This window comes from Vespula vulgaris, chromosome 2, assembly GCF_905475345.1.
Source record: "Vespula vulgaris chromosome 2, iyVesVulg1.1, whole genome shotgun sequence".
NCBI lineage: Eukaryota > Metazoa > Arthropoda > Insecta > Hymenoptera > Vespidae > Vespula > Vespula vulgaris.
In genome coordinates this window covers 8,256,606-8,276,935 of record NC_066587.1, presented here as the reverse complement: position 1 = coordinate 8,276,935, position 20,330 = coordinate 8,256,606, and the positions used below count along the sequence as shown (strand labels likewise).

General features: G+C 28.6%; 5 protein-coding genes across 11 annotated transcripts; 3 read left to right on the top strand and 2 right to left on the bottom strand.

The window, feature by feature from the left end:
- Window positions 1-547: 547 nt before the first annotated feature.
- LOC127061854 (asparagine--tRNA ligase, cytoplasmic) lies at window positions 548-3,678 on the top strand. Its single transcript, XM_050989287.1, has 10 exons — window positions 548-686; window positions 888-956; window positions 1,212-1,622; window positions 1,690-1,847; window positions 1,945-2,088; window positions 2,152-2,300; window positions 2,382-2,510; window positions 2,627-2,876; window positions 2,947-3,210; window positions 3,281-3,678. The coding sequence occupies exons 2-10, from the start codon at window positions 914-916 to the stop codon at window positions 3,410-3,412; spliced, it is 1,680 nt and encodes a 559-aa protein (XP_050845244.1). The 5' UTR covers window positions 548-686; window positions 888-913; the 3' UTR covers window positions 3,413-3,678.
- Window positions 3,679-3,820: 142 nt separating this feature from the next.
- LOC127061855 (vacuolar fusion protein CCZ1 homolog) lies at window positions 3,821-8,987 on the top strand. Of its 2 annotated transcripts, XM_050989289.1 has the most exons (12): window positions 3,821-4,944; window positions 5,807-5,900; window positions 6,058-6,152; window positions 6,247-6,340; window positions 6,433-6,648; window positions 6,762-6,937; window positions 7,014-7,157; window positions 7,217-7,362; window positions 7,633-7,897; window positions 7,989-8,116; window positions 8,244-8,573; window positions 8,709-8,987. In XM_050989289.1, exons 2-11 carry the CDS (start codon window positions 5,826-5,828, stop codon window positions 8,294-8,296), a joined length of 1,392 nt encoding a protein of 463 aa, XP_050845246.1. In that variant the 5' UTR covers window positions 3,821-4,944; window positions 5,807-5,825; the 3' UTR covers window positions 8,297-8,573; window positions 8,709-8,987. The 2 variants fall into 2 exon arrangements, with proteins under 2 accessions (XP_050845246.1, XP_050845245.1); XM_050989288.1 differs by lacking the exon at window positions 3,821-4,944 and having other exon boundaries at window positions 4,981-5,900; window positions 8,735-8,987.
- On the bottom strand, window positions 8,524-11,768 carry LOC127061852 (uncharacterized). Of its 2 annotated transcripts, XM_050989285.1 has the most exons (7): window positions 11,454-11,768; window positions 11,221-11,321; window positions 10,255-11,116; window positions 10,004-10,171; window positions 9,729-9,924; window positions 9,263-9,631; window positions 8,525-9,161 (listed from the first exon to the last, which is right to left on the bottom strand). In XM_050989285.1, the coding sequence occupies exons 2-7, from the start codon at window positions 11,315-11,317 to the stop codon at window positions 8,700-8,702; spliced, it is 2,154 nt and encodes a 717-aa protein (XP_050845242.1). In that variant the 5' UTR covers window positions 11,318-11,321; window positions 11,454-11,768; the 3' UTR covers window positions 8,525-8,699. The 2 variants fall into 2 exon arrangements, with proteins under 2 accessions (XP_050845243.1, XP_050845242.1); XM_050989286.1 differs by lacking the exon at window positions 11,454-11,768 and having other exon boundaries at window positions 8,524-9,161; window positions 11,221-11,344.
- A 135-nt stretch (window positions 11,769-11,903) lies between these two features.
- On the top strand, window positions 11,904-13,366 carry LOC127061857 (39S ribosomal protein L39, mitochondrial). Its single transcript, XM_050989292.1, has 2 exons — window positions 11,904-12,163; window positions 12,316-13,366. The coding sequence occupies exons 1-2, from the start codon at window positions 12,153-12,155 to the stop codon at window positions 13,316-13,318; spliced, it is 1,014 nt and encodes a 337-aa protein (XP_050845249.1). The 5' UTR covers window positions 11,904-12,152; the 3' UTR covers window positions 13,319-13,366.
- Window positions 13,367-13,875: 509 nt separating this feature from the next.
- Window positions 13,876-19,792, bottom strand: LOC127061856 (gastrula zinc finger protein XlCGF57.1-like). 5 transcript variants are annotated; one of them, XR_007780973.1, is made up of 5 exons: window positions 19,647-19,792; window positions 19,040-19,364; window positions 17,524-18,194; window positions 14,635-17,430; window positions 13,876-14,413 (listed from the first exon to the last, which is right to left on the bottom strand). XR_007780973.1 is itself a non-coding variant. In XM_050989291.1 (3 exons), exons 2-3 carry the CDS (start codon window positions 18,127-18,129, stop codon window positions 16,828-16,830), a joined length of 1,209 nt encoding a protein of 402 aa, XP_050845248.1. In that variant the 5' UTR covers window positions 18,130-18,194; window positions 19,040-19,782; the 3' UTR covers window positions 13,876-16,827. The 5 variants fall into 5 exon arrangements, 1 of the variants encoding a protein (XP_050845248.1); XR_007780972.1 differs by having other exon boundaries at window positions 19,040-19,782; XR_007780975.1 differs by having other exon boundaries at window positions 17,539-18,194; window positions 19,040-19,781.
- Between the last annotated feature and the right edge of the window lie 538 nt (window positions 19,793-20,330).

Genomic DNA, 20,330 nt, shown 5'->3' with positions numbered 1-20,330 from the left:
AGTAATAAATACGCTTTAATAGTTAATTGAATATATAGTACATATTTTGAAAGAGCGTATATTTATTACAAACTAAAAATCATTCGAAAAATCTCATTGAAACGGATGAAATTTCATTATTTGTGATTGCAAATATTATTTTGTATGTAGAAATTTTATAACATTGCTTGTTAAAAATTTTCAAATGTGGAATGAAATTAAAAAGGAAATGATAGCTTGTTTTATGCCACAATCATCATGGCTGCCCTGCTCCCACGCAAATACAGAACAAATTATTGTTACAATTCAATTGATCTCTTTCTTATTATCAACAAGTGATTATGCGAGTAAACATATTTGAATAATATTTGATGTATTTTAATATACTGCTAAGAAGTAATCTGTAACAATGTTAAAAACGAGATTAGAAAAAATGATTAACTATTTCAAAATATAAACTAACTATTATAAACTATTCAACGACGAATGATCAAAATTGTTTAGCAAAAACATTAATATAGAATCTATTTACAATCGATATTGTAGATAAAAATTGACTGCCGCCTGATTATGTCCCAAGATGGCACTATACTAGTTCTATCGAAATATTGAAATAAGAAGATTGATCCGGCAAGTGAATACTACGTATGAGTATACACGCTATTATACGCTATACAATTATTTAAAGATATCAGAAGCGTTAGAAGGTACAGTAATTTCGTTGAAACAACATAGACGTGATTAACACGTTGAGTTTTTCTTATTTAATTTGCGTATATATTCCTTATTGTTAAAACAGCAGATTAACAGACTTTTTACATAGTATCTTGAGCATATGTATTCTTATGCATCTAAATATGTTTTAATCCATTAAATTACAATAAAATTATTTTTGAAATCTTTTACAGAAGTTTTCAAAATTAATATATTTACCATGCCCGATAAAACATTGCCAAAATTGTCCAACTTAACTTTAGGTACGTATATGGTAGGTTATAACTTGTGTTTAGTGGAATGATTCAATTTTGTAAAACATTACAAATTGTTATTACTTAGATTATTTATTAAGAAATACAACTATTCCTTTTATAATAATCTTATAATAAAATTTCATGATAAATCTTATAATAAAGATATTTATAATAAGATTTAAATTATAAACTATAATAATAAAAATTAATTTGTATAATTATATATTATTTCTTTTGTTTGTGAACTTTATACTTCTTTAGGAGAAATTTATACATCGGAAAAAAATGGTAATGATGAAACTGGAGATGGCACAGAACAAAATCCTTTCAAGACAATTTTACAAGCGATGAGACATGCCGGTAAAGAGCCTTTTCCATTAATTTACCAAGATTCACGAGATAGTGAAAAGAGATATGAACCAGCTAGTAAATCCCAATTAAAGAAAATTCAGAAGATTTGGACAAGAGAGCAATATAAAAATGAGGAAAAGCAGGCAAAATTACAAGAAGATGAAGAAAAAAGACTAAAAAATTTACAGGAAGCTAAAGAAATTATCATTGAAGAAGATAAGAGTTTCCCAGATGCAATAAGAATTAAAATAATTAAAGCTTTAGATTATAGAGACAAAAGAGTTAAAATATTTGGTTGGATACATAGATTGAGACGTCAAGGTATGAAAAAGTGTATTATTTATATAATGTAACTTTATTATGTTACAATCAAATTGTTTGTTCATAGGAAAAGCTCTCATGTTCATTACACTAAGAGATGGAACAGGTTTCTTACAATGCGTATTAAATGACAAATTATGTCAAACTTATGATGCATTAACACTTTCTACTGAAGCTTCAGTAGAACTATTCGGGACTTTAAAATGTGTTCCTGAAGGAAAAAGTGTATGACTTTCGTATATACTTATATATGTATTATATTCTTATAATTGATATTAAGTAAATAATTAAAGATATAAATTTTAATATTCATAATTTATAGGCACCTGGTGGCCATGAATTGTGTGTTGATTATTGGAAATTGATCGGAGAAGCTCCACCTGGAGGTGCTGATTCCATTTTAAATGAAGAAGCTCTTCCCGATGTGCAATTAGATAATAGACATATCATGATTCGTGGTGAAAATGTATGTGATAATGATAATTTTAAGTTATATTATTAATTTTCTATTAATATATTTTTTGTATAGACAGCACGTGTTTTGATGATGAGATCTGTATTAACGCAAGCTTTTAGGGATCACTATAAAGCAAGAGGATATTGTGAAGTAACACCTCCTACATTGGTACAAACTCAAGTAGAAGGTGGTTCAACTTTATTTAAATTAGACTACTTTGGGTAAATTAATATAACAAATATGAAGAAATTTTTAGATAACTTGTATATAAAAAATAAATAAAAATAGAATATTTTTTCCAGAGAAGAAGCATATTTAACTCAAAGTTCTCAACTTTATCTTGAAACATGTATTCCAGCAATGGGAGATGTTTATTGTATTGCTCAGTCATATAGAGCAGAACAGTCAAAGACGAGAAGACATCTTGCTGAGTAAATATAATAATTTATTTATTTTTATTTTATTATTTATAATATAGTAAATAGATATTATACGAATATTATACGAGTAGATATTGTACGCTTTGAAATGAAATTCGAACTTGTAGGTATACACATGTTGAAGCTGAATGTCCTTTTATAACATTTGATGACTTGCTCGATCGAGTAGAAGATTTGATTTGTGATGTAGTAGAACGTGTATTACAATCTCCTCTTGGTTATCTGGTTAAAGAATTAAATCCAGAATTTAAAAAGCCTAAAAAACCATTTAAGCGAATGAACTATAGCGATGCTATTGAGTTTTTGAAAGCTAACAATATAACAAAAGAAGATGGAACTTTCTACGAATTTGGAGAAGTATAATAAAACTTTACGTTTTGATAATTTGATTAGAAACATGAATATCATTTAAAATGATATTTTTCAGGATATCCCAGAAATGCCAGAAAGGAAAATGACAGACATGATTAATGAGCCTATTATGCTTTGTCGTTTTCCCACAGAAATTAAATCATTCTATATGCAGCGTTGTCCAGAAAACAAGCAACTTACAGAATCTGTAGATGTTCTTTTACCAAATGTAGGTGAAATAGTAGGTGGTTCAATGCGTATTTGGAACTATGAAGAAATGTTGGAAGGATATATTCGAGCGAATATAGATCCTTCACCATACTATTGGTATACGGATCAGGTAAATTACCAAATAAAATAGCAATATAATTACTTATAACCATAGACTTAACATTTGTTAATGATTTTAGAGAAAATATGGTTCATGTCCACACGGAGGATATGGGTTGGGTCTGGAACGATTTCTTTGTTGGTTACTAAATAGGTATCATATTCGGGAAGTGTGCTTATATCCACGCTTCTTGGAACGTTGTCGTCCTTAAGCTTTATGCCCTTTATGATTGCTTACATAAAATTTAATGTAACATCCATAGTTCTAAGTAAAACAAAAGGCTTATTACTTATAAACTTAATTTTCAAAATAATTCAATATACATAACAAGTTTATTTGTTCTTTAAAAGGGAAAGAGATAAAATATACATCATTTCATTGTTATATATATATTGTTATGATATACATATATATATATATATAAATTATAATATATGAATGTACTTGGTCAATATAATATATCAATAAGTAAGTGCTTTTTCATGTATATAAATACATGCACATATCCTCATTAAATATCAAAACAATTTGCTTTTTAATCTTGATATGTAATAAATATTTACTATTGTTATATTATTATTTTTCTATAAATTAATTTAGAGATAAAAATTTTTATTAACAATTTATATGATATACAGTATATGGCATCTCAATACTTCGCGATAAAATGATAGGGCACCCATAGATTTTTGTTGTTTGAAATCTAGTGCAACATTTCATCTATACAAACATTTCATATGCAATAATACAAAGGATATCCTTTCTTTAGTAACTTACAAAAAAGCCAGCTGCTATTTACCCTCTCTTCTTTCAAGTTTATTGGTTAATATAAAAAATATAATAAGACAGATTAAATAATTCTCGTATGAAAAATTTAATATATTACACTAATCTTACATATTCATCTATAACTAATAATTTGTCTATTTTCCTTTTTAATGATCTCTAACAACGTTTAAGTAAAAATTTAGATAAAGGTTTTATAAATTTTTTGAATATTATTTTCTATTCTTACTCTACCACCGTCTTCAATTTATTTTCTGATTTAAATTGTTTTTCATGTTTGTGTACATTTTATAATAATTCTACCCAAGTATTCTTTATTATATTTAGATCTAGAGATCTTTATAACTATTGTAAAACATTTATATTATTTTTTGTAAAATAGTCTTTAACAATTCTTTGGACAGATAGATTGTCCTATTGAAAAATGAAAAGCAATATAGACAGAATGCTTTTCAATTTCTTGTATAAGTTTTATGTAAATGGCACTATACATTTTTTTTATTGATAAATCTTATATTAATATTATCACGATATCCAATTGCTACTTATAACATAATGCTTTCTTACCTGCATTTCGCTTTATTTTAAATTAAAAAATTCTCTTTTTCTTAGATTATGAAAGTAGTAAGACTAGCCATTCACCCCATCTAAATAAAATTTCTTTTCATCAGTGAAGATGATATTTCGCAACTTTTTCCTACAGCTAATGTGCTCACAAACGAACTTCGTTCTATCCTCTACATGATGTGATTTTAACGGCGGCTTTCTTTTCAACTTTTTCCTTTGAATGTGTTTAGATTTATTCAGTATTCGTTGTACGTTTCTTATATTAGTGTTTACACCTGCTTTTCTGCAATTTCTCGTGACGTTAGTCATTGAATTGGATGCAATTCTTAGAATGACATGGGTTTCTCGAGCAGTAAGAGCATGCGGTCTTCCTGTATTCTTCAATTTTCCGTAATTATCATTTTTTTTAATGAAATTTGTGATCATGTTTCTACTTCAGTTCATAATTTTTGCAATTTTGAACATACTCAACTGTTCTTTTATCAAGTTTAAAATAATTTTCTTTTTAGTTTCATCTAATTTTTTTTACGACTCATTTTACGATTGATACTAAACTTAATATCTAATTAATTCTAATAAAATACTATAATATATAAATTAGTCACGTATAGATCTTACTACCTCAAGATTCGTCTATTAACTGTCGTAAATTTATTATTGTTATATTTTCAACGCTAGCGATCTATCTTTGTCGTACTTGTTTTTCATATAAACAATTCCATTTCGGGGAAAAGAGTATAAATAATTGCTGGCTTTGTCGCATGTTTTTGAAGAAAGGATGACTTTTGTGCTAATACGTATGAAATGTTTATATATTCCATTGGATTTGCGAAATACCAAAGATCTAAGGATGTGTATCATTTTGTCGCAGAATGTATATACGAGTATATACAATTTATATATTAATCATTTTCAAAAATTAAAATACATCACGAAAAAACCTCGATTAAAAAGATTGGAAACTCGACTTGAAATATATTCTTAGGCTATATATCGATTTATCGATAGACCATTTTGTTTTCATTGGTTTAAATTATTCGATTAAAGCATGGCTTCACGAAAAAGGTTTGATTAAAACAGAGTGTTTATTAATATTTACATCAAACTGATACTATTATCTATTTATTCATGATGTTTACTTCAGCTATTGACTAACATGTCAAGTAAATAAGAATCGAAATAAATAATCATCTGAAAATCGTGCATATACATTTGTCAGATCTTTGTTCAGATTTTCTTAATATTATTATAGTTATTAACTATTAATCGAAATGACATCAAAACCTGAAATTACTTTGGAGCACTTTTATATCTTCAATGGAACATATGCAAAAAAAGAAGGCGAAGTGAGTACATCAATATAATTAAGAATATTAAGGATATTTCATAATATCCAAATGATAATAATGTAAATTTGTTTAAAAGGGAATTATATAGATTAAACTGTGAACTTACGTGAACATAACCTTTATCATTTTTGTAAATGTTTTCATATTCGTATAGGAGGAGAAAAAGATACTTTATTATTACCCAGAGAAAGAATTAGATGTACAAATTAAAAATATAGGTCTTAGCGAAGCAATTATAAAATTCACAGAGTATGTATAATCACATTATTTTTTGTTTGTTATATTATTATCAAAAAAATTTAATTTACATTACTTTTGTTCCTATTTTTATTTGATAAATTAGATCTTTCAATCCTGGACAACCTTGTGATTATTGTCATACACATAAAACCCGTCAAATTTACTATCAACCAGAACCAGATTTTTGGATGGTAATGGTAAGATATTGTAAAATAATTTTTTTATTTATATTATAATTATAAGTATAAATGATGTAAAATAAAGGCTATATTTTATGTTTCTACCACAGATTGTTGGTATACCATACATCTGTAGAGAAAAGGATGGTAACAAGTATATGGAATATCAAAATGATGAAGTCTCCAGTAGTGTTTGTCAAGCTATATTAAAACAAACCTATATTATGTTTCGATTATTTATGGGTTCTTTTGAAACAATAATCAATGATCCTGATTGTGGTTCTATAACTCTATTAAAACATAAACTTGAGCATTTCTTTTCAAGAGTAAGTAATAGTTTATGAATTAAATATAGTAGTATTGTGCATTAATATAATTTATAACAAATATTTACAATCTTATATTATTACAAGCATTTATCTATAGATATTTGTTTTAGTACCTGCTATCACTAAAATTAAATAACAGTGATATTTTGGATGTTTTTCAAGGTTTACAATTTTTACCTCTTGACAAAATCACATTTTTACAAGTGCAATGCTTTATGAATCTTGTAGAAGCAATGTTTTCTCAAGTAAAATATACAGCATTCCTTTACAATGATCAGGTTGTATGGTAAATAGTTTTAATGCTTTAATGGTTTTATACTACAAATACAATAAAAGTCATATGGTTTCTCATATATATTTAGGAGTGGATTAGAACCAGAAGATATGCAAGTAGTATATAATTATTTAGTAAGCACATTATTACCAGCTCATCTTGAAAAAGAATTACATGGAGGATCAATGCCTCGAAATTCTCCATCGCCATTTACAAGTTCTCATTATGGAAAGTATGTATAAATTTTTATTATGTATTAGAAAACATTATTATTTGCATTTATGTCAACAGGTTTATTATTGGACCTTCCAGTATCAATGAACCAAGTTTAGTAGGAAAATCTCCCACAGTTTTCATTAATTATTCAACCAAACCTGTGTCTTTATATTTAGTTGTGTATCGTGCATTGAGTGCTACAATATGTCTCTTTGTTGACAGTAAGTTAATCGAAAAATCGAATTCCTTATGTTATAATATTATATACCAGTAATTAAATATTATGATTATTCAGGAGCAACAAACTATTGTCAAGATGACATATTTAAAAGAAAATATTTATTAAATTATTTAAATATTTTATATATATAAATACTATAATTTATCATTTATAAATATATATATATATATATATATATATATATATATATATATATATATAGTAACATATAAATATGTAGGTATATTTATCTATATATCAACTTTTTCAGGTAAAACCAATTTGCTAATAGACTTTTTTAAGAGTTTAGATAGTTTTCTTGGCCCACAATTAACTACATTAGTTAGTTGTGTAGCTGAACAATGTGCAAAACATGTAATAGTAACACCAGAATCATCTACAAAATATTTATATTTTAATAAACTTAATCTTGCTTACAAAAGTACAATACATTTAGACAATAGAAGATGTTCTAATGTATTAACTACTCCTGAAGTATTAAGGATCATTACTGATATATATAATGATACAAATAGGTAAGAATTTTATATCCTTAATAATTTATATCCTAATAATTTTCTAAATTATGAATTGATCTTTTGAAGTTATACTTTTTTTATTATTCAGGTTAAAGGAAGCTGGTGAGATCATTATTAAAACTATAAGTGATTATTGGGTTATTGGAAAATTATCAAATTTGAGAGAATTTTTTGTTGTAATACAGCAAAAGAGTGCCAGTATTCTAGAGATTGATGGTATGTAAACTTTTTAAAGTGTGCGCAGACGCGATTTTATTTTGTTATAGATTATTCTATACATTTTAAGAAAATACTTATTCTTTTTATATTTCCAAAGTTACTAATTTCTTAATATCTATTACAGATGAAGTAAAAAGACTTTGTGACAAACAGTTAAAAAGTATATTTTTCCACTGAATAAATCTCGAATGTCCAAAAAATTTAGAAAATGTATATACATTTCAACAAATATTAATTTTTATTTGTAGCTGTAAAAAACAAAGATACTTTTAACTATGTATCAATAGAATATTATTTGCAAACTGATCTTTTAATTGCAATTCTACAAACAAGTTGTATAATTTATTTCTTCAATGTTATGTAAAATATATATAATGTATCCATATATATATTTAAATGTATCTATTTTCTTAAGGCACGATATAAACATTATAAAATCATTTTACATTTTTATGTAAGTTAATTTAAATTTATATTACATTAATATTTTAATATCAATATTAAAAATTAATTTAAATTTTAAATATATATTGTGGTAATGTTTTTAATTGGAAAGAATGTTAAATTATTTATATAATTTTTATTCCAGTGTTTCCTTTATTTGTTCTTGTTTAGGAATAATATTGGAAAACTTTTTAAGTTTTGCTACAAAAAATCCATCCATATTGTGTGCATGTGGATAAAACCGTTTAGACAATTTAAGAGAAGGATGAAACCTATATTGTCTATAATTTGTAAAACCATCTGCACCAAATTCTAAACCAGTAGGTACTAATTTGACATCACGTTTCTTCAAAGCATAATCAACAATCCACTCATTTTCTTCTGGAAGAACTGAACATGTTGAATAAACTATAATACCACCTGACTCGGATCTAGCATTTACACTATCTATTGCTGCTAGTAATAGCTCTCTTTGTAAAGTACAACAACGTTGTACATCTATTTCATCTTTATTAGTTTTTACACTAGGATCTTTTGCAACAACACCAGTGCCAGTACAAGGAGCATCCAATAACACTCTATCAAACCCTTTAATAATCTAGAAATATACAATTGAATTAATTATACATGGACAATACGTTTTACCATGCAAAAATAACATATTACTAACAAGCATTAATATATGTTTGTTATACTTACAGAAGATAATTTTCTTCCATCATAACTGCAAATAACAGAATTGACAATCCCAAGTCGATGAAAATTACCAACAATAGCTTTTATCCTTTCTTGATTTACATCATTAGAAAAGAGAATACCAGTATTTTTCATGAGTGCAGCAATATGAGAGGATTTTCCTCCTGGTGCTGCACACATATCTAGAATTCTTTCATTTTCCTTAGGATCTAATGCCATAACAGGAAGAAAACTAGATGCGCCCTGAATAATATAATGTCCTGCTAAATATTCTGGAGTTGCACCCATTGGTACTTGTGATGAATACACTACTAATCCAACTTTTGTCCATTTTCCTATAGGATCTAGATTAACACCTCTATTGATCAATGCCTGATGAAGTAAATAAATTGTTATAAATAATAAGTAATAAAATAATTAAAATACAAAAATTATAAATATTTATTATTTTTTTTATTTATAAACTTACTTCTGCCAAGTCACGACGCCGAGTTTTTAGTGTGTTTGTACGAATAGTCATAGGCCTTTGTACTTCACTTGCTTCTAAGAATTCAAGTAACTCATCCAATGGAAACATCTGCATTAATTTTTCCAAAAGAAAATTATTATAACTATAGTATGTGCACAGATCATGTTGAAGCAAATTTAAATACTCTGAGCGTGATCTAAAATACAATATAGCAGTAGTTATTTTTGTTATAATAATCATAATACAAATAAGAAGAAACATATTAGGAAATATACCTATTTTCTTCTCGTAATTTTTTAAAATCCGATAATACCATAATAACATCTCGTATACGTTGTTGTATTTCTTTCAAGTCTGTAACATTTGTAAGTTCTTCTTCTGTTGGAAATGAAAACATATTTTGTTGAGTTGCCATTTCTTTCATTTCTGCTTCTGCAAGCTCCCTATTACATTTAAATATTTAAGTATATTTTACCTATAGAAACGTGATTAATTTTTTATATTATTATATAATTTGTTTCCTTACCGTTCTATTTCTTGTTTCTTTCTTAACTTTTTATTAGCCTTTTCTATAGGCAATAAATCATCTTCTTCATCAAAATTCATGTTTTCAGTTTCTTCATCTTCACTAAATTCCATATCATCATCAGTTTCTTCTTCCATATCATTAGTCAATAATTTTTTTGTGTTTTTTAATTTCTTACTTTGTACTTCATTGTTTTTATCAAATCTTTTATTTTTGTAATTATTTTTCATATCATTTTTTTCTTTGCTTAAATCTGTATGATCATTTTTTGTTTTTATAGCCTGAACTAATGTTTTACTTTTAGTTTTGTTTATTTTTTTATTCTGTTCTTTATTAGATATATTTAATAATTCACTTTTACTATCAATTTCCATATCACTACTTTCTTCTAAACTAGATTCTGAATTAATACTTGTTGCATTCACAGTATTTTTCAATGATGTGCTTTTCATTTTTTTATATTTCTTATTTTGTATTTTCTTATTTCTATTATCTTGTTCGTTATCAATACCAATTTCTACATTATTATTTTTTGATTTATCAAACTCTGCATTGTTTTCTTTTATAGGTTTAGGTAAAAGTTTGTTTTTCATTTTTCTTTTGAGCTTGTTTTGTATTTTATCATTTTTATTGAATATTGCATCTTCTTCATTAATTTCCTTGCTACTATTTATATCTTCAATAGTATTATTTTTAATAGTGTTAACTTTATTTTTCTTTATATCTTCTTTACTTTGTATACTATTTTTTATATCTTTCAATTTTTTTATATTTTGTGCATTTTCTTTTAATTTTTGTTTCTTTAATAATCTTTTCTTAGCTCTTTGTTTTTGACGATGACTTAATGTGCTTTCATTTTTCACTGTAATATTTGGCATATATAATAACTTTTTATGTTAATCATAAAAATAAATTAATATTTAAAATATTTAAAATCTGTGACTAAATTAAATTAATTTAATGTACCTGCCAATCCAGGAAATACTGGATCTCCTTGCTTTTTCGTCTTTTTACCTTTTCCACTAGGTACAACTGTCTTATCGAATTTCGCTTTTCGCCCCATTTAACTAAAAACGATCAATTTTTGTAACAATCAATTCAATTATTTATTATAGAATAATTTCACACTGATATTTAGTTTGTTAATAAATACTGAAAATATATAACTGAAATTATATTTATACTTTAACAAAACTTACATAGAAGATATATGGATTCTTTTCTTCTATTATATACCTGTCATAGAATGATCTTATATTATTGATTATGTATACAAAATGTAATTAAAATCACTGAGTATTCAACAATATTCTCGAAGCTGAACACGTGAATCAGGCGTCCATAACCTCTTACTTCTCTTATTGACTCTTTTCAGAACTTTCAAGTTTTTAAAAATCCAAAAATTTTAATTCTGTATTTTTAACGTCAGATGGCGCAATAATATATCGAATTATTTATTTTATTTAAATGATGCATAAATTACACTCTACTTATCAATATCAGCCGTTCAGTTATTAAATATATAATTTTAATGTAATATTTAATCGCATCCTGATATTTGCATCAATATTCCGATGTACTCATAGCGCCATCTGACTTTGCAAGTACAGGGTTGAAATTGTAGTCTATGTTTGATATTGTAGCTAAGATTTCTTATAAATATCTATAACCATTACAAGTAATCGAGTAAGACTTACTGAATAAGGAAATAGATCAAATGCTTAGCGGTTTACAACAAGATCTATGAAGAAATAATAAAATAATAATTTATACAATTATTTAATATTCTATATACGGCATAAAAAATAAACTATACATTCCGACATAAGAAAAAATACATAAAATAAAAAGATTGATACAAATGAAAACATTCATTTAACCTTTCAAAATTTTCAAAAATGTTTCAAAGGTTTGTGTGGTATTTTAAATATATCATAGTAGTAAAAGGTTTTTATATATAAAACAATCTTCTAATTCTTTAATGAATATTTTCTATAGTTATTAATAATTTATTAAAAAACTGTGAATTTATAATTTGATTTTTATTATGATTTTTTGTAGATGTGGAAGTCTTTGTTTCAATAATTTGAAGTTACAATCATATATATCTTCAAGATATATGAGTATATTATCAAAAACAGAAGCCAAAAAAAGAAGAAATGATCTCTTCGATGAACAGAAAAAAATCCAGCGAGCTGCTATTGGTAGAATAGAAAAAATTGAAGTTAAATATCAATCACCTATAGAGGAAGTTGTTTTAGTTATGAATAAAGATATCTCAACTCCTCATGATTGTGCAAAACATATTTCTGAAGGTATTACTAATGTATCTGCTTTAGCATTAGTCGATGGAAATCCATGGGATATGCATAAACCTTTAACATCTAATTGCAACTTAGAACTTCTAAGCATGTTGACTCCAAAAATAAGTACAGTGAATTATGCTTTTTGGCGAACTTGTTCTTTTATTCTGGGTGCTATAGCTGACACTGCTTTTAAAGATGATATAACAGTTCATTTACACAGTTTTCCAACACCTGTAATAAAATCTGGAAGTTTTGTACATGATGTATTTATTAATTTACCTGATTGGAAACCATCAGAGGCAGAGTTAAAAGCAATGTCTGCTTTATTTGTAAAATTGATAAATAGTGCGTTACCCATAGAAAGATTAGAAACAACAGAAGATATTGCTAAAGAAATGTTTCATGAAAATCCGTTTAAGTTTGAACAAATACCTGATATTGCTGCTCATAGTGTTGATAATAAAATTACTCTTTATAGAGTAGGAGATCATATAGACATTAGTAAAGGTCCAATGATAAGTAATACAAATATAATAGGACGTTGTACTGTTGCTGCAATTCATAAATTAATATCAGACAATAACGAAATTATTTATCGATTTCAAGGAATTGCTATTCCTAAAGGAATCCTCCTCAATCATTTTGCATATAGTATATTAGAAGATCGTGCTAGAAAACTTAATGATATAATGTGGCAACCACAGAAAGATTTGGAAGAAGATTTTGCAGAAAATATACAATTAGGTGTTAAAAATTAAAAAGTTGGAAAATATTGTATAAATGCATATAAACTTTATAAATTGTAATTTTTTGTTAATTGTTTTGTTTAAACCTTATTTCTTCCTTATTAATTAGGTTCTTTATTTATACATTTTACTTAATTATTGTAATGTTATTGGTAAAGGCATTTATATTATATGTATATATGTATGTATGTATGTATGATATGTATATATATATGTATATATATGATCTATATCTTCTCAATGATTTAAATGCAAAAATAATTTAATTCTGTTAACATTTGTATAATTTTAACACTAAAATTTTTAAAAGAATAAAATGTGCATAAAAGAGTATTATTATTAATTTTATACAAGTAAATGAGGTATTATAATAATGTTATTGGTAGATAAAGTTTAGTATATAGTATATAAGTATATGACTTTAATCTCATTAGAATTCTTTTTAAATAAATTTCTAATAAATTATAAACATGTGATCAAAATTTTGGTAATAGTATATAAAGCATGATAAAAATTTTGATTCTTATTAATATTTAAAATAAAATAAATTATTGTCAAAAATATAAAAATTATATAGTAATTCTTTTAATAACTTTTGCTTATCAAAAGATTACATCAGTTGTAATAGAAATCATTTTTCTATATTTTGAGTTATAATAATATACTAAAAAAAAATTTATTTGTAATGTATTAAGAAGAATGACGTATATGACGAGAACTATTGAGCTCCCAAGTAAAATTTCCTGGTAATCTATTAGCCATTGAAGCAGGACACATGATATCAAGTTTTAAATAAATCTCTGGCCGATTTGGAGTTTTTGTATATATTTCTAGCTCATTGGACTGCAATAAAGTTCTTACAGTAAAAGGTGCCAGTTCTAGTGAACATTTCAATTCTACAGCTATGATGAGATTGAAGCAAGGCGTTCCATGAATTTCTTCAATATCATCTTGTGCATTTTCATGGTCAGTTACTGGTAAGGATTTGATTTTGCTCTCATAAGCATATTTATTCATATTCCCATAATAAAAGAATTGTCCACCATATTCTCCATAACCAGAATATGTAGATACTGGTGGTAGTCTTGGAGGTGGTATTGATGGTTCCTGTATATAAAACGTTTTATTTAATGCTGTATGTATAGAATTATTAAAATATTTATATTTTTATGTAAATTGAAAGAAAGTTATGTAAGATACAGAAGAAAACTATGAGTTTCAATCAAGTTTTATAAAGCTATTACTAATTATTGGAATTAGATAATAATACAAAATTGTATAAAGAAATAAAAATATTAGCTATCATATTATATCATTATAGATGTTACCTGTAAAAGTAATTCTCGTTCATATCGTAAGTTTTCATAATAATGTTCATTCACACTGCTAACTAAACGACGTAGTCTGAGGTACATGAAACGCTGTTGGTCTTTCCAAGAATTTTCATCAGGCATACTTGGAATTTTCAGACAAGTGAACCAAGCTCGTTTTATTACATATTTTAATTTCATACTAATAATGTTATTTTTGATTCCTTCATTAGACAATATATTGAATGATAAAACCTGACGTCCTTCTGCAAGACAGTCTAGAACATCTACAGCTTTACATCCGGACACCAAAACAGATCTAATCATAAAATTATTTTATAAATTTTTAGATAGAAAATAAAACTTATATTTGGAAATGAAGGTATCGTATATTTATCTTTTATTCATTTATATATTTTTGCCTTTTATCATATAAGTATAGTTTTTTTTACCTGTTCACTCTGCATTCAGAAATTTTTTCAAAATAGTTCATAAAGCGCTTGCAGTCGGATATAAAAAAAAAAATGTTTGAATCTGGTCGTTGGAGCCCCAATAAAGAAACAGGACAATTTATAGCACGATGAAGCAGACTATTTAAATTATCAAGCAGACTACCAGCATAAAAACAAAGTCGTGAAAATTTCTCTGGTTTTGAAGGATGTGTATATCTCCAAGTTACAGCTCTGAGCATCTTGTATTGTGCCATGACCATTTCTAGGATATTGAATACTCTGCTGAAGGTTAGTAGGTCAGCACCTGTCTTAACTTTCATTATCATTGTTTCTATATGTTTCATTGCATTTTCAAGTTTTGTACCAGCAATAAGAAATGAAGCATTCAAAACTATCGTAGCGACGTTCAAACAACGTCTGAAAAGATCATATGATCTTTTGATTTATTGGTTATTATTATGTATAAATATTAATCGGTAATTACATTTAAAAACACGAATATAATAACTGATTATAAAATCGGATCACCGATTAATATTTATTCCTAGTAATAAATAAATGATGATAGTGATTATATCAACATATTTTTATCAAGGTGAGAATTTATTATATTTCAATGAATATTCGTTAGATATTCCACCTGGACACTAGACGAACTGCAGTTGCTACATCATGTAAGGGTAATAAACGTAATACTATTTCTAAAACTTCTGGTGGAAGCGTGTCCAGAGTATGATAGTAAAAACATTCATCAGCCGCATGCTTTTGCATATTTTTTTGCTCTTCGCATCTCGATGACGTTCTACGGCGCTTATTTGGGCTCATTTGAAAAGAAATCCTAATAAAGGCTATCTTCTTAATTCTGACAAAGTTTTGTTTTTTCGATATTGCGTTTCAAATTTTGTACAAATAAAGCCAACGAAGTATCATTATTTCGTTAGATAAACATATCAACGTAATATGTCGTTTTATCGTTAAAAAAGAAATATATTCGTATATTATTATTAAAATATATTCGAGTGAAAATTTAATAAAAACTAAAATGTCATATAATGCCTGTTATAATAAAACAAAAGAATTGTTCCTTGAAATAGTTCGTTCGTTATAATCGTGTTTAAACACAATTAATATTTCTAAAAATACGTAGTGTTACAAAAACGCAAGTCGCAGGGTTCTTTGTAAATACCTACTATTACCTATAAATATAAAATTATTCCCTAATATCGAAGGAATTGTAAATATGATAATATTCGTATTCTATTAGGATGATATTATAGATGCGTTAAAATTACGAGTAATAAAGTTAGCAACTCTGGCATTTCGTCGACACATCGATATTAAAATTTTATTAAAATATTCTAGAAATGGTGCACAGCAAATAACATTACATTTATTTGTTATTTTCTTTTTTCCATCGTAGGCAAGTTTAAGATTTATTCGTTTTCTTTCGATAACAAAATTTTGTATAAGAATTTCCGACGAAACAAAACGAAAGAATAATTTAATAATTTTCATCGTAATTCATCATTGTAATACATAATACATTTGGATTCTACTATAAAAAAAGATACATAAAGACTACGTAAAAAAAAAAAGTTCAATACGCCATATATGAGAAATTGAAACTCGTTAATGCTAATTTTTTTATCGGTGCATCTTCAGAAAACTAACAAAGGTTTCAACATAATGTCTATCATATCTCTAGATATACATACGAGAGAAAAAGCTTTTAAATCAATACATTCGATACGTCTTATTGTTAAGCGGTAAAGTTCACCGGCATCAAAAGAGTGAATTTAGCCTGATCGACTGGCACTTCCTCGGATGCACACGGACTAATGCTATCCAAGAGATTTTGTATAGCACTCTGATTCCCAGGATGCTTTCTTTTGGTGTGTTCGCGTCTGTGTTTCAATTCCTTGAACGTCTTTCCGCACTGCTCGCATACGTAAGGCCTCGCTGCTTCGTGGGAACGTACGTGTCCCTCGTAATGACTCTTTCTCACAAATTTTTTGCCGCACTGGGCACAATCAAACTGATAACGACCTTCGTGTGCGGCTACGTGGGAGCTCAATGTCCATTTTGTTTTAAAAGTCTTCGAACAGTAGTCGCACCTGATTTTTGTCGCGACTTTGCCACTAGCAACATCGACTGTTTTATCGGAAGACGATGTTCTTCGTGGATTTTTATGCAGTAAGAGCATCTCTTCGAGAAGGAAATCATCCTCCTTTTCGTTTTGTGGCATCGACTGGGCCGACTGAGTTTGCAAGATAGCACCCGCGTGTTGCTTCATATGCTCCTGCATATCGGCTTCGTTTTGAAGTTGTAGTCCGCATAGGGTGCATACGTTCTTCGCCATTGTCTGAAATTTCGTAGTTATATATTTGAAAATCACAAGGACGAATTGATATTAATTCTATACGATATTAAAAATAATTTTATCACCTGTGATTACCTTGAGAATGATTACCTTGTCATGCATAGCGAGATGAGCCTTAAATTTGCTTTCTTCTGAGTATCTCTTCTTGCAACGAGGACATGTGTACGCTCTAACGTTGGTTTCCGTATCCCGAGGAATCTCCGTCTTAAAGGACTCGTTCGTTCTCAAAGCAGAATCGTTTACGAGATTCTTTGCGTATTCGAGACAACCGATGACCAGTTGTCCCTTCTCACCATCCATCAGCTTTTCTTTTCGCATTTCATGTCGTGCGATGTGACGCTTTAAATCGTGTGCCCTTGAAAAAGCACGACCGTATCGTGTACAAGTGGGATAAGGACAACCCTTCGTCTTATCGTTTCTAATTCGCGGCGCAGCTCCATTTGGCGAACGTTGTTTCGCGTCCTTGCCACAATCCTTACAAGATGCTTTCTCGACCTTTTGTCCGGAAACAGTGGCTAATTGAGCGGACAACGGTATCACTATGGAAATGGTCTCGTTCGAGCCCGGCGTTATTATCGGACCGACATGTATCGCTGGCGGTGTGGTTAACGACATATTGTTATTATTGTTGTTATTATTATTATGATTGTTGTTATTGTTATTGTTGTTGTTTCTGTTCATGTTTGATCAGCCAGCGAAAGTCCTTTTATATCATCCAGTTGATAGCTTCAACTCTATTTTCGTACCTGAAATAAAGACGTTTTGAGCGAACAAACAGACAAATTAATTAATGGATGGGGCAGAAATTCTCAATTTTCATTCGTAAATCGTATGTAGAACGAATCATCTAATTTATAACAACTTGGTACACATTGGAAAAAGAAATATTATTGTTACATGTAAAAAGGAAAAAAATCTATAAAACTTGCTTGAAAGTTCTTTTATTCGAGATTTTTTCTAGTCACCGAAATATTGACTTTTAACGAACTGAATGACTCATCCTGTATATGCGATAGTATGTACATGTTGTAGAAGAAAAATAATAAATTGCGGAAAAACGAGCGAAGATGATAAATAGATTACTAACTGATAGATATAAAGAAAATATTATGTGATCGTAAGAAACGTTTCAACGATCATACGAATTCGTCGTCTTGTTCAACGTACTGTACAATCTAACGCATACCGTATTACTTCGAGTTCAAAAAGGTTCGCATAATCAGCGCGTGAAGGTTACACGAAAAGTTCGAATTAACGTCTCTCCTGATTTGAATTCGTCCATCGCCGGCATCGAAAAAATCATCGTTACCAACGTATTCCACTCCGCTGAAGCATAAATATAAACGTATCGTTCTGTTACGTTACGATGCGGACTGTAAAAGACGCAGCCATTTTGAATCAATTCGATATTCGTTAAACCCTCTTTTTCTCGACGCACCCATTTTTCTCCTAAAGAATTTTCCTTTAAAGCGCGTTGCTCTTTAATTCTCGATATCGAGAAAAGAAAATCAATAAAGGAAATAACATTTTAATCGGATCACGGAAAAGAATCTAATCTAATAGCATCGAAGCATTCAACGCCGTCTCTTACTTCGTGTCGCAGTAGTCGGCGCGTCCGTTTTCTCCCTTCCGAGGGACTCCCTTTGGAATAAAAGGCTTCCCCCGGCGACGTTCTTCTCTCTACCGTTTCAGGAAATGTTTCATCGAGTCTCCCTCTCGTTCCTTCTCTTTTCCATTTTCGTATTGAGCGCGTCTGCACGTGCAGTCGTCATCATTGTCTTCCCTTCCACGATGAGAAACCGATTCTATTCCTTCGCGTCCTTTTCCTGCCTGTTTCTGCGGTCAATGTCGCGTCTCTATCCTTCGCATTTCTCGTTTCTCCTTTACTTTCTCGCGTATATACCTCGATTCGAATCCTATAGGTATTCGAAAGACGATGGAAATAAGGAAAAAAGGAGAGAAGGGGAAGGAAGAAAGAGAAAGAGAGAGTAATAGAGTCAAGCTACGATCTCTTTTGGAATTGAAACATGTTTTTACGATGAGTCGACGTTACTGCAACACTGTCTCTCCCTTTCTCCATGCTCTCTCTCTCCCTCTCTTTTTCTTTCTACCGAACACTCTTTCTCTTCTCGCGATTCTCGTCTTTCACTTCTCTTTCCCCGTCTAATCGTCTCTAACCACTCTTTTTTCTTTCCCACCTAGGTTTTCTCGAAGAAACGACGGTCTCCCTCACTTTCCTCAGCTCGATGAAAGTGTCCTACTGATTGAGAACGTACACTCTCACTCCTGACTGTACCGCTCGCCACGGACGCGAGAGGTGGAGTGTATTCGTGCGTCGTCGCTGGTTTCGTACCCTCCCTCTTCCCGCCGCTCCCATTCTACCCTTGGCGTCCCTTTCTGTCTTTCAGGCGACCACGATGACGTAGTACAGTAAGGGTCACGTGATCCACTTTTGACTTGCGCGGGATAAATCTATGGATTTGAATATACCTATGTGATTTTGAACCTGATAAATATATATTCAAATACCTTATCTATTTAAATTATATATTTTTATAAAGTAAAAAGAAAAATAAAAAACGATTTATTTTTCTCTAAAAAAGCAACTTCTTATGATTAAGCTCGTACGTTATGAAAGACAGTGGTACGATGTGGATGTTAATATTAAATGGCACACCCTTTTGCATCGTCTCTAGGGAAAGAATTCTATAGTTAATCAACTAATGGTATAAATTAGTATTTGCCTCCGACGAAATTTCTACCTGATTGTAACACTGTGCTACTCGACTATTTATACATTGTCTTAATATCAAATTTCGAACCTATTAGCTTTTTTGCTTTAGCGTGAATGATTTGATTAGTTGTTTTGATTAGCTATCAGT